The sequence below is a fragment of the Marmota flaviventris genome, chromosome X, assembly GCF_047511675.1.
Source record: "Marmota flaviventris isolate mMarFla1 chromosome X, mMarFla1.hap1, whole genome shotgun sequence".
In the NCBI taxonomy this organism is placed as follows: Eukaryota; Metazoa; Chordata; class Mammalia; order Rodentia; family Sciuridae; genus Marmota; species Marmota flaviventris.
This window is the reverse complement of record NC_092518.1, coordinates 91,312,962-91,327,805: the sequence shown is the minus strand read 5'-3', so window position 1 is coordinate 91,327,805 and position 14,844 is coordinate 91,312,962. Positions and strand designations below refer to the sequence as shown.

At 37.1% G+C, this 14,844-nt stretch overlaps 1 protein-coding gene across 3 annotated transcripts in view; it reads right to left on the bottom strand.

The window, feature by feature from the left end:
- Positions 1–13,184, bottom strand: part of Tbc1d8b (TBC1 domain family member 8B) — a 64,670-nt gene extending 51,486 nt beyond the window's left edge. For all 3 annotated transcript variants that reach the window (XM_027932494.3, XM_071606447.1, XM_071606446.1), the window contains exon 1: positions 12,948–13,184. In XM_027932494.3, coding sequence (XP_027788295.2) covers positions 12,948–13,077 — 130 coding nt within the window. In that variant the 5' untranslated portion in view covers positions 13,078–13,184. The remainder of the gene's footprint in view (positions 1–12,947) is intronic.
- Positions 13,185–14,844: the final 1,660 nt, after the last annotated feature.

Genomic DNA, 14,844 nt, shown 5'->3' with positions numbered 1-14,844 from the left:
ACAGAGAGGTTTATCATCTAACAACCTGATTATTCAAGGTCACGAACCAGCCTGCACCTGGGAAATCCTATGGCTATACTGAATTGGGAAGAGTATAGATACTGTCTGTCCACTGCATAACAGAACAAGAGATTTTAAAAATATCAATTAAAATCAGCCTTTGACTATAACTAAGTAAGGTAGCAATCAATGCTCTAGATCCTGGTAAAGGTCTATGAAGCTTTGGTAGCATCTTGCCATACAAGTGACACCCACTGTTATGACTGGAATATGAGGGGTCCTCCAAAAGCTCCTGTGTTAACACAGGAATATTAAGAAGCAACGTGATTAGATTATGAGAGCTATAACCTAATCACGCCATCCTAGTTTGAATGGTAACTGTAGGCAGTTGGGCTGGAGAAGGTGTGTCATGGGGACATGTCCTGAAAGGGTGCATCTCCCTATGGCCCCTTCCACCCACCCCTCTCTGCTTCCTAACCCTGCCATAAGCTAAGTAGCTTTCCTCCACTGGACTCTTCCCCCATAATGCTTTGCCTCATTTTGGGCCCAGAGCAATTGAGTCAAAGGACCAAGACCTCTGAAACTGTAGCCCCCAAATAAACCTTCCCTCCTTTAATTTATCCTTGACAGGTATTTTGATCAGAGACACAAAATCTGACTAAAACCACCACCTTCTTGAGGAAACTCACCCCCATAATTGATGTGAAATACTTTTTATTAAATGTCACAGAAACATAACAAAAATACAGGTTCTATGTTTCTTAAAATATTTGGCACCTTTTTTTTTTTTTTACAAACAATGATTATTGTTCAAGCACCATTTTTTAGGCTGGATAAAGAACTGTAGACTTTGGAGAAAAAAAATATGCCAACAGGTCATGTAATCCAACCTTCATCACATTCATTTCTTCTACAGCATCCCTGACAGAAAGTTTAGCTTTATCCTTGAGTAACTCCAGACTTTACATCTCCCAAGGCAGCCTATGACACTGGTGAGCATTTCTATTAATTAGAAAGTCCTTTCAAAAATATGGAAATATTTATATATCAAAATATGATAACTTCTAGGGCTTATGATTTATGCATAGGACCCAGTGCTGAGAAGGACCTTGTACATGGCTTAATGCTCTGTTGTTACTGTCCTGAAATTCTTAATTTTTTTTTGTGTGTGTGGTACTGGGGATTGAGCCCAAGGGGAGTTCTACTACTGAGCTACAACTCCTGCATATTTTATTTTATGAGACAGGGTCTTACTAAGTTTCACCATACTGACCTCAAACTTGCAATTTTCCTGATTCAGCATCTTAAGTAGCTGGGATTACAGGTGTATGCCACCATGCCTGACAAAAGTCTTTAATTTTTGAACAAGGAGATTTAATTTTCATTTTGCAGTGGGCCTCACACATTAGCTAGCCAGGCCTGATTAGTCAGTTTTCTCTGGGCATTGAGATCATGGGTGATCAATACTTTTTGTATTTATACATAATTTTTGAAAATTTTACAATAGATACTTTTTAACACTTGATAGAAAAACAAAGCCAGCCATGTTTACTTGTCAAAATAAATAAATAAAAAGGAAAAGGAAGGCTTTTGCTAAGATAAATAAAATTCTTTTTCGTTGCAACCTCAGGATAATACAAAACATACTCTATTGAATGTAATAGATCTTCAAATATTATGAATATAGATATCCTATTTTCTCTTATTCTTTTCTTCTAGTGTACAATATATCAGGCTCTTTTAACTGATTATGAGATTGTCCACGTCTCTTATTATTTCTTACACTATTCTCTTAATGTACTTGTTTGTCAAAGGTTCTTTTAAAATGTGTCATTCAAACCTGAATATCAGATAAGGTCTGAACAAAAACAGGTGTTTTATACTGTGGGCTCCATAGTTCTTCTAATACAGTCTAAGATTATTATACTAGATTTATTGGCCACTACCTCATATTATCATACTAAAACTGTGATCAGAGATACTTTGACCCTTTTGATAAACATAAGCACCAACCTAGGTATTCTGATCTGTTCTGACAACTTTTTATGAAAAACTAAAATGCAGTTTACATGTACCCCATTTAAATTTTATCTTACCAATTTCAGCTGAACATTCCAATTTGTCCAGCTCTTTTTTAAATTTTTTTAAAATATTTACTTTTTAGTTGTAGTTGAACACAATACAATATTTATTTATTTTTATGTGGTGCTGAGGATCGAACCCAGTGCCTTGCACATGCTAGACGAGCACTCTACCGCTGAGCCACAATCCCAGCCCTATCCAGCTTTCTGAATCTTGATTTTTTTATCTTCCAAGATAGTGATTATCAATCTAAACTAGAAAATGGAATCATTTGGAGGAGTTTTTAAAACTTAAGTTTTAAAAATACTGAAGCCCCCAAATTCTGATTTAATTGATATGAGATAGGACCTGTATATACTATTTTATCCTTAATTTTGTATTACAAAATTTTCAAACATAAAAATTTAATTACATGGTAGAACTTCTATGTACCTATCACGTGCTTTAATAATTATCAACACTTTCATTTATTCCTTCTGGAGTATTTTAAATAAAACCTCAGACATAATATCATTTCATCCATAAATACTCTATTTTGGTTTAAAAGGTCCTCAGATGAATCTACCATGCAGCCAGTGTTACTATTCTATGGCAGAATACAATTCTATGGCATTAATTGTCCACTTTACTCTGGGACATTTGCAAATTTGTAAACATTTCTTTTGTGCTGGAGACCAATGATAATGATGAACAAGAAGGACCAAGAGCTTTGTATTGAAGCAGACACCATTTAAAAACCATAGCTTGAAAAAAATCAGTAAAAATCAAATAAAAACAAAAGTAGAAGAAAAAAACAGTCACAGCTTGAAGATGCTGTGTTCACTGTCAATGTGCTACTTTAGTACACAAACTAAAGTGTAATTTAGTTTGACAAGTGGCTCTTTCTGTTTGTAAACTAGATTGAGGGCATAGTGTAAAACAATACTGCTGTAGATGCAAAGGAGTCATGTAAATGAACTTCCTAAGTACAAACAAGATTTATTTCATTCTAAGTAAAATGTTCAATTACAAATTTTGGCCATAGTAATAACTGCTAGAACCTTACAGCAGATAAAATTTATCTCGTCGTAAGTTTTCATGCTTACAAAGTCAAACCAGTACTCCTTTACTGAATTTTTTATAATCTCAACTTCATTAAATATTAATGAACACACTAATTAGTCATCTGCCAATATACTTAGTAAGAAATATAATCAAATAAGAGAAAGTAGTGCACTCAACAGAGGTTGTGAGTTTTTCTGATTCTATTACTTTTGATACCAGATCTAAGTCTTTAAAACAGGACTGTGAATGTTTATTTTAAAATAATCCAATAGCCACAGTTGACATTTTGGAAGCTGCCAACTTTATACTAAGAGCTTTGGAAAACAGTTAATAAAAATAATTTTTTTCATCCTGTTTTCAATCATCCTGTTTTCAATCTCCTTGAAAACTGGAGTAAACACACACACACACACACACACACTTCCTTAACTGAAATAATATTTGTTCATTAAAGGATTTAGAATTTTTTTTAGGGAAGCAACTAGTGACCTTTAGTTACTAAGAGGCAACTGAAGAAAACTGAAAACTACAATGATTTGTAGGAAAAATAAAGAAGAAATGAATGCTCCATCAATCCTAGCTACATAACTTCTTAATATTAAAATGTAGGAAAATTGTTACTGTCTTTACTTACAGCAAGGCCTTACACTTCAAGACTTATGCACCAATGTACAAAAATAGTAACCCTCAGAAAATTAAAGAAAACACAACACCTGAATTCCTAAGTGCAAAGCAAAATGCATGGCAGCAAATGAATAAACTTACAGTGTACTGCTTTGCAACATGATTTAGAAGAACTAAATCAGACCATAATTTTGATTAGTTTAAAACAAGAGGACAACTAAGATAATAATAAAAACCAGAAGAAGTGATTACTGAGTGTGGGATGTAGCTCAATAATTAGTGTTAGAGAGCTTGCCTCACATGTGTGAGGCCCTGGGTTCAAGCCTCAGCACCACACACACACAAAAAGTGTGATTATCTCTTGTGTTTAAACTTCACTTCTTTGCACTAGAGTAAGGGAGAAAAAACAATAATGTAGATTTGGGTTGAAAGAGCTGAGAAAACCAAGAAAAAAAAAGGTTTATATATTAGGTCCCTTTAATTCAGGTCTTTCTGTGGAATAAATATGGATGTGACTCTTCAACAGCCCTTTTCTAGTTGTCATGTGCATTATATCTTGAGTCTGTATTTTCAACCTCAAATAAACCAATCTGGAATACTTGCTGTGCTCCCAACAACTGTTGTCTTTTGCTTTTGTACTATCATGTTATTCCTCCCACTTAGAATGTCCTCCCCCATTCTCTCTACCAAATCACTTCCCAGATATTGTTAGCACTAATAGATGGATGATTTAATTTAAAAAATCCAAACTAGTTTTTGGCAAGAGGTTCCACAGATGCCATGCTGGAATTCTGCCACCTGTATACCTTTATTTCAGTGCTGGGGAATGAACTCAGAGCCTCTCACATGCTAAGCAAGCATTCTACTACTGAGCTAAATCCCCAGGCCCACCTTTTGTTATTAATCACAGTTTTTTTAAAGTTGTTGATAGATCTTTATTTTATTCATTTGTTTATATGTGGTACTGAGAATTCAACCCAGTGCCACACATATGCTAGGCAAGTACTCTACCACTGAGCCACAACCCCAGCCCCATTAATTACAGTTTTTAGAAAAATTTTTGTATCTTTTAACAGGACCTTAGCATTCATTATACTTGAGTTGGCTTTGGAAAACTGCTTTGGAGGTTTCTCACATTTCCTTATTCATGCATAATCCCCACCACCAAGAGAAAACAACCCACAGGCTCATATTATTATTGACTACTCTAATAATAATATATTTATGTACTTGCTTATCAACTGTCTGTCCTATAATAAACTCTGAAAAAATAGATGTTTTACTCATACCCAGAAAAAAATGGCCAGCTACCACTCTATTGCTCTGCATCCCTTCACAGCAAAATTCCTAGAATTACCTGTATTTACTCTGTTCCCAAATATGTGTTTGGTTCATATACTATAGTGTCTCTGGTATCCACTCATAGGTTACCTTAGGATGCCTTCCCAGATCAATTTATATAAAACACCACTCCAACCCATCTCTATAAGGATAACTTATTCTCTTCTTCATTTTGCTTAACTCCACCAGTCATATCATATGTCATATCACAAACATATGCCTCCCTCAACAAGAATGATACACCCATTGGAGAAGGGATTTTGTTTTCTTCATTGCTTTGTCTCCAGTACCTAAAACGGTCCTTGACTTTTAGAAGGCATTTAGTAAGTACCTGTTAACTGAACATATTGCATTACTTCTTTTACTTATATAGCAGTGGCAAAAGGAAGAAAATTAGGCAAACTTTCTAAGATAAAGGCAATATAAAATCTGTGATAGCTTATAGCAATGTGCCTTTTACTCTTATTTTCAGCTTACTTTATAACCATAGTTCTTCCACAACTATCCACAAAGTAGTATGAGGCTTTCATCACTTGGACGGGTATTTCTTCTTCAAGTACTGTTTTGAAAAATACTAATAGGGTAACCAAAGTTATGTGTATTCTTTATTACCATTCAGCAAAACAAGTAATGCTTACATTTGTAGAAGTACTGTTTGAGTACTTCTAGGTTTGAACAATATGATCAAAAGGAAATGCTATCTTGATATTCTAATTCTTGTACATTATCTTGATTTGTAAAATATATATGCACATGCATAAATACTACAGTACCAAAATTCTTCAATGATTAACTATCACAATTTTGTGTTTGCAGTGATATCCTTACATCTTGGACCTACTCAATGTAACTCCAAATTAATTTCTATATATACCATGAGAAAAATAATTACTAGAGACAATGCCATGTGTAAACACACACACCCACACCCACACACACACACCCACACACACACACACACACACATCCTCCTTCCAGCCATAAAATGGCACTAAAAATCTTATAATTTTATTAATATATAAATGAATGTCAAATAGGTGCTTATAGGTGTCAAAACTCACTGGGCCAATATAACAATGGTCTGGAGGTAGAGAAGACAATGTTATCCTCATTTTGCAGGTGAAGAAACTAAACTTTCACAAAACAATCACAGCTGTGTTAGCGTTTCATCACTATGACCAAAATCCTGATGTAAACAATGTAAAGGAAGACAGTTTTATTTTTAGCTCAGTTTCAAAGGGGGTTTATAAGTAGGCAGTCAATAACCCTTCCACTACCACCAAGGAAGTATGACTGTATTGATCATCCTTCATTTCTCAAAACCTCCTGCAAGCCTGTCCTTTTTCATTCAAATAGATCTTAAAGATATTTTTTTCTTATTACTGGAATCAAGGCCATCCCAGAGAGGGAGAGGAGCACAGTATGATTTGCCCTCTTTTGATGTTACCTTTGGAGTTTTCTTTTTAACAATTCAACTGGAAGCTAATATCCATAAATGCACAAATGTACTACCAAATTCAATGACTTCACTTACCCCATAAGCCTGCTGCTTTTATTTTCTTTGATTCATTAATATTTTTAAAATATTAAAGATTCTTTAATATTTTTATGATCTCTTTTCAGCCGTGTCTATGGTTTAGATATGAAGTCTCAAATACTCATGTGTTATAGGCTTGGTCCCCAGTACAGCAATGTTCAGAGGTGGGGCTTTTAGGAAATGAAAGGTTTCAGTCCATGATTGGCTGGCTTCAAGGAAGAAACATCATAGTAGAAGGATGTGATAGAGAAAAGCTGTTCTGCCCAATGGCAGCCAGGAAGCACTAGGGTGTAAATCACAAGAAATTACTCTTCCAGGGCACAGCCCAAATGACCTAATTCCTCCATCTATGTCTCTTGTCCTACAGTTTCCATCACAACAGTCCATTCAAATTATTAATCCATCAAGTGGATTAATCTACTGATGAGGTTAGAACCCTCATGAACCTTTCATTTCCTAAAAGCCCCACCTCTGAATATTTCTGCACTAGGGACCAAGCCTATAACATATGAGTCTTTGAGACTTCATATCTAAACTATAGACACGGCTGAAAAGAGATCATAAAAATATTAAAGAATCTTTAATATTTTAAAAATATTAATGAATCAAGGAAGATAAAAGAAGCAGAGCTTATGGGGTAAGTGAAGTCATTGGATTTGGTAGTCCATTTGTGCATTTATGGATATTAGCTTACAGTTGAATTGTTAAAAAAGAAAATTCCAAAGACAACATCAAAGGAGGGCAAATCATACTGTGCTCCTCTCCCTCTCTGGGATGGCCTTGATCCCAGTAATAAGGAAAAAACTTATTTTTAAAGATCTACTTGAATGAAAAAGGCCTGTGGGAGGTTTGAAGAAATGAAGGATGATCAATACAGTCATACTTCCTTGGTGGTAGTGGAAGGGTTATTGACTGCCTACTTATAAAGCCCCATGCCTTTTTAGGTACCCATTGATACAGTCTCTCAAACTTTCCTCTCCCCTGTTTTTCTTTGGGGAGTACCAGAGATTGAACTCAGGAGCACTTGATCACAGAGCCACATCCCCAGTCCTATTTTGGATTTTATTTAGAGATAGGATCTCACTGAGTTTCTTAGTGCCTCACTTTTGCCGAGGCTGGCTTTGATCTCATGATCCTCCTACCTCAGCCTCCTGAGCTGAGGGAGAATAGTAGAGTAGATTACAGGTGTGTGCCACTGCACCCAGCTCCCCTTTTTGCCATGGGGTCCATTCCATCCTTATGCATAGATTGAAACTACTACTCCAGTTCAGCTTAGGGCCATGAATCCTCAAACCTCAAGAGTTAAAGTCATAACTATGTAGACTGTGTGCAAAAGGTTTGTGGGGGAGTAAGAGATTTATAATGTAATCAGAAAACTAATCAAGTAGATTTCATTCTGACTTTAAAAAAGACTAAAAAGTAGTGATACCAACCATTCTTCATTTCTCAAAGTTTCCTATAAGGCTGCCCATTCTGATTGAAAGAGATAATTCAAGGTATTTTTAAAATTTATTTTTAGTGCACTGTAGTTATACATAATAGAGGGGTTCATTTTAACATATTCATAAATGCATAGAACATAGTTTTCTCCATTTTAATTCCCATTACTATCCCCTGATCCCTGTACTCTGCTTTATTGATCTTCCTTCAATTTATTTATTTTTAATTGGTACCTTACAGTTATATATAAATTTGGAATGCACTGGGATATAGTCACACATGCACATAGCATAATTTGGAAACTTTGTTCCCCAGTTCTTCCCCTTTTCCTCCCCTCCTCCCTCCCCCTTGATCCCCTGCTTCTACTCTACTATTCTCCCTTCTGCTTTCAGGAGATTCCCTTTTTTTTATACCCTTAAAGACAATTTTAAAATTTGATGTTCTTGGGAGGTAGAGGAACATACAAAGTGATTTGCCTTCCCTAGGGGTTGCCCTGTGGGATTTTCTTTCAAACAAGTCAAAATGATAATTTATTAATTTATTTGTGTGTGTGTGTGTGTGTGTGTGTATGTGTGTGTGTGTGTGTGTGTTGGGCAGTAGATCTTTCCTTACCTAATATAAAATGCCATGCCCACCATTTGGGCAACAGATATTTTATAAGAGGGTTCCTTTGTGAACATGGAATACAGGGATATTTTGCTAATACATACTTAATGCCAACATTTTCAGAGCCGGACTCCAGTTGGAGGGTGGGGAAAACAGAAGAAAATATTTATATTTTCAAGGGATGATCAGGAGGAGTTTTATAAAAGGCTACTTATTGTTTACTATGTATATATTTATAACAAATAGTTTACACAGTTGATTTGTGAAGCCTAAATACCATAAAAGGGAAAGCTTATTTCAAACACTTTAAAATAGAAAGCTAATTTCAAATGTCATCATGTTCTAGTTTCTACATATGATTTAATTTCAAAGTATAGTACACTAAAATGAAAGAGAAATAAGGAAACAATATCTTAAAATCTTCCATTTTAATAAATTTTATTTTGTAGTTTTGTTCTATACCACAAAAAAACAAGGTTTACTGCTGGGCATGGTGGTGCATGCCTGTAATCCTGGTTTGGGAGGCTGAGACAGGAGGATTGGGAGTTCAAAGCCAGCCTTAGCATTTTAGTGAGGCACTAAACAACTCAGTGAGACCCTGTCTCTAAATAAAATACAAAAAAGGGCTGGGGATGTTTCTCAGTGGTTAAGTGGCCCCGGGTTCAACCCATGGTACCAAAAAAAAAAAAAAAAAAGCTTACTGAGTGGGATTATTGATCCAACACCCAAGAACCTGTTTACTATTCAGGTATGAACAATTTCAAGAGAAAAAGTTTCTCACCTTGGGCAGTTTTACCCAAATTAAGGCTTCCTCACTGGCAGATATTCCTTAAGTCCCATACACTAGAGTACTTAATAAAATGTAGCCCATGTTATGGTTCCCATCTGCCAAGAGGAGCAAACTGTTGATTTATGCTTAATAAAAATATGCATACCTTATTTGAATTATACAAAACCAGGTGCTAAATTAAAATGGCATAGAAGAGTCATTACCCTTATCAATCAGGAGAAGCAAGGGATAACAGTAAGGTAACTATAAAATCCAGAAGAGTAAATTACTTCTCTAAATGAAGGAAAACTACTTTTTCTGCATAACAACCTTATATATAATAAATGTTTCCACAAAAATTCCATTGCACTGTGAGCCAGGATAATTAAGATAGATAAAGTTAGGCAAATGATCAGCTATCTACCAGACACCCACTACAAGTGTTTACAAATTTAGAAAAGGGACCTCAAAATTCTTTTTTAAAAAATATTTTTAGTTGTAGATGGACACGATTCCTTCCTTCCTTCCTTCCTATGTAGTGCTGAGGATTGAACTCTGTGCCTCACACGTGTGAGGCAAGCACTCTACCACTGAGCTACAGCCCCAGCCCAGGACCTCGAAATTCTAACTTCTAAACTAGTCTCCTACTATAACCATCTTAGGGTTCTCTGTTGCTCCTACTTCATTATTAGGGGAAAAAACTGAGTCAACTAACTTCACTAAGTCCATTACCTAAAGTCATTACATGGCTGGTGGCAATCGCCAATTACTATATGGCAAAGAAATGAAATCTTAAAATACAATCATTAACACTTCTGGATGGTAATTATCTTTTCTTCATTAAACAAAATGTATCAGCTAACTTTATAAATGGATAGAACATATCACTAGGTTTTAGCAAACAACATGGTCAAATGCAAGCTTATGCTGGCACACAAACTTGTAGGAGGCTAATTCTAATATGGACTTACATAGTAAAGTGCAATTTTAAGTAAGAATACTATAATTGAATATCCAAGAAAATAAGCATATTCTTTTGCTCTGATCCAAAAAGAACCAAATTTAGAAATAGCTCTTTGCTCCTTTCTGGTCCATTTTGTTTAATTTACATGGTCTTATAATGGCAGCTCTCATGCAATAATTAAGGCATCCTGTCAATACTATGGGTAAAATAATCATGCAGAGATACAAACTGACCACCAAGTCAATAGGCTTATCACTAGTCATAACATGTACCATGTGACAGAAATCTTGGTTTATTTCTTCAGACAAATAAATTTCCTCTTATACTAGAGAGAAGGGAATGATTAAAGAGGTGGGTGGGATGGAGAGAAGAAACTGATACAAATGGTCCATGGTTTAAGAAGACATGAAAAATGAAAACTCAAACACAGAAAATAAGTAGTAATTTTATAAAGGAAACTTAACAAGAAAAATACCACCTAACACTATATTATTGTGACTTGATTCTTCAGCATTTGGTTGACCTATTATTTTTCAGAAACACAGCTGTATGAAGTGAAATACACTTATTTGGTAAATATAGACAGAAGATCAGCAAAAATTCTGGTCAAGTAAAATTATGGGAAATCAAAATATAGTAGATGGGGCTGTGGTTGTTGCTCACTGGCAGAGCACTTGCCTAGCACCCGTAAGGCACTGGGTTTGATCCTCAGCACCACATAGAAACAAATAAAGGTATTGTGTCCATCTACAATTAGAAAACATTTAAAAAATATAGTAGACAACTAACTACCTCTGAGGCTGTTAACAGAGGGATGTAAGATCTGTTTCAAATATATCCTGACCTATTATCAATGGACCCAAATGGTTAATTTACATGACTGAGTAATTGGTTTTCAAATTAAAACTTATTCTCAAATTTTAATCTAGAAAATAATCTAGAAAATACCTGTTATCTACTAAATGGCAACTCTTCTGCAAAATAACACCCATAATTTCTAAAAACCAGAAAATGACAAACTACCAAGTTTATAGTGGCAATTTTTGTTGCCATATTTTCAAAAGAACTTTTTTAAAAGCTGGATAAAATAAATAGGTGTTGCAAGATTTTCTATCTATATCTATATCTATATCTATATATGACCTGTAGAAACTCAGAATTCTCTTTGGAGATGGCTTTAAAAAATGGGAAATAACAGCACACATTTATTACCATTTTAACAACATACATTGATTTGGTACCTTTTATCTTTCATTTTATCCTCTCAACTGAAGTAGGCACTGTTTTACAAAAGAAGAAAATCAATGTCACATCCCCCATTAATTTTCACTCAATTTTTCAATCATTTCATTCTAATTATAATTTGCCTGATCTTCCTCCTCTCCTACTCCATCCTCTCCCTTTATCCAGATAATGAGCACTTTAAAGGTGGGGAACAGAATCTTAACAGTCGTTGTATCTGAACATTCACTGTAGCATAGAGTGATCCTGTGAGGCTGAGTAAATGAAAGAATTTAACAAATATCATCCAACAAGTAAGAGATGAGGATGGGACTAAAATGCAGGTTTTCAGATTCCTCTCTCTTTCCTGTACATCATGCTGCCTAAGTTAAGCCAGGTCTACCAACTGCAAGGTCACAATACCGACCAGAAATGATCATGAAAAAGAGTTCTCCTCTCCCCAACGTCCAGAAGTTTGAATGCCCCTGCCCAAGACTAGTGACCTCAAAATAACATTCTCTGGAGACTTCAGACACTTGACCAAGGAGCAGTTCTTAATTTTTAAATCTAAAAATTGAGGGGACGGCAGTGTGAGTTAAGCAGAAAGCGTTGAATTTCCATTTTTCTAATGGATTTGGTTTAGAGAAGAGCCAGCTTCAAACACTCAAGAGAAATGTATTACGACGTTGTAACAGTCTGGGAGGAGCTCCAAGGACTGAAAACTTGGAGACAAGTAAAGGACGCTAAATTTGGGAGAGGTCAGTAATTCTGAGCCCGATGCCTCGACCTCTTCCACATCCCTCTCCCCAATTCAATCCCCGATTTGATGCCTACCTCTCAGGATGCGATGGGGGCGCTTCTTTCTCCTCGCCATTCCCGTGCTCCCATACCACCCCCTCCCACACACACACACTTAAAACTCCCCAGGTGGTGATTATCGGTATATATTTTGGGGGAAAAGTTAAGTCCACAACTGAGAACTGGCCCCTAATACCAGGCTAAATGTGACTGTTCTAGCTTAAACACTAGCCATCAGCCCCCTCCCCCATAGGAAGCGACAGGGCAGGTGCCTGATTCTCTCTCCGCCTCTGAAAGAAGCGTTCCCCACTCCCTTGTCCCACCCAAAGAGCAACTGCTCGTCCAGGGCTCTGTGGTGGTGGCGGAAAGGTGGTGGTAGTGGCGGCGGGAGCTGAACCCCTGTCCCTCCGCCCAGGGTTTAGGATCGGGCATCTGGAAAGCGACGAATAACTGTTTTCCTTACCACCTTTTAACTAATAGTGAACAGAGTCCTGAGGCAAATAGGGCCAGCCACAGCTTACCTGTGAGACCTCCTCCACCTTCTTCCCTGTAGCCTCGACGCCGTTGCAGCACGAAGTAGTCGTTGGACCTTTCCATCAGCCACAGCTTCAGCGCATTTTTCAGGAGCACTTCCTCAGGCTTTAGCCACATCGCGGTGAACTTTGTGCCCCACCGGGAGCAGCGACCTATATGCCCTCTTCACCTCACCCACAACCCGCTTTTCCCCCTTTTACTTCTCCGCCCACCAAATCTTCCTCTGGCGGCAGCGGCTCAGGTTCAGGTTTCTACACTTCCCCCAACCCCCCCTTCTCTCCCACGTAGGCAGCAAGATTGCCAATTCCCTCCCACAGCGCTACCGCCCGACTGGGAAATAGTCCCGCTTCCTCGCCTATTGGGAGTTGTAGTTTCCTGCCCCTTTGTCTGTATTCACGAGACCTCAGCATGGAACTACACTTCCCAAAATGCATTGGTTGAGAACGGGTGGGGGATGCTTTCAAAGTGGGTCCCGCCACTTGTTAAGCGTGTTTTGGCTGTGTAAAGTTTAAAGCGTTTTTGGTTCTAATAAGTTAACCTTAGGTATAAATATGTTGGGCACCTCATCCTTTTACAGCGAGGGTTTTAATTTGTAAAAAACAAACTTTCCGGAATTTTGTAGTAACGGCTCATTCTGGGAAGCAGCAGTAGCAGCAACTGACAAGTTAAGTAGAGCTCCTTGCTTGGTATTGTGTACTTAGGCGATCTCATGATCTCGGGACATCACATCTTCTTCGCCACTTTCCACATCAATAAATGAAAGCACTAACAAGTGAGGTGACTTATCCAAGGTCACACAGTGCTATGATTCCTCGTCGAAGTTCAAAATTTTGTCCCGCTTGAGCTAGCTCTAACTGCTCATATTAAAAGAATATAAAATCTCCATAAGCCACACATTTTCCTTTTGCCACGCATCTCTCCCTTCCCTCGCTGCCGACCCTGTTTATTGAATTACTGTAATAAGCCAAAGAAACTCTCTAGACCATTTTTCCTTTTCAAGATCCAAGCAGTTTATAAACAGGTTTGTTGTTGGTTGTTTTCTTTCTTATACTCTTTTAAGGGGGGAAAAAACCTTTTTAGGCCAGCCTTCATCTCTTTATTATATTCTGGCAACACATAGCTTCAACACTAAGGTGAAAGAGGCCAGTAATCTGCATGACATACCTATGAGGAATTTGTGAGGGTTGTTTTTATTATGATAAGTTAGTTCCCCCAGAGTTAAAGAGTGCATTAAAAGGGGAATCAAGTTTACAGGAAGGAAGGAGTTGGGAGACAATGTACAAACCAGGGTTCTTGAAAAGGTATTTTGGGAATGAATCCTCAAGGCCATATGGTTTAGAAAACTGTGGGGTGCGGCATACACAGATGCCAAGTCCTGGAGCCCAGGAACTCTGCCCTGAAGGAGCATCGTCTCTGGCTTAGCCTTCCCAAGATGTGGGAGCATGCTGCAAGCAGTAATTTTTCTTGTGGGTGAGAAAAAAAGTGCAATCCGGGATTCTCTTCCACAAAAAGGCAGTTAAGTCTTAAGGCAGCTCTCTGGAGAATATGGGAAGAGGCAATCTTCCCAGAGCCCAGACTGCAAAGTATCCTTGGGAAAAGCCATCCCAATTTGGATGTTAATAAGGAAAATCATTTCTTCTCATCTTTCTGGTAAAAAATCAGCAAACACAGCAAATGCAGAGATATGAAGTTTCTTATTTCCCTTTTACTTTTCCTTCCCTTTTTAATTTCCTTCCTCATCAAACCACATTCTTTTCTAATATCCTTAAAAGTTAAAGTGAGCAGAAATGAATGTCTGTTTTTTTTTACTTTTTACTCCAGATATACCCACAGACTCCCTGTTTTGGGATCAGGCCTACTTTCAGTTCAGAGCAGAGCTTTCAG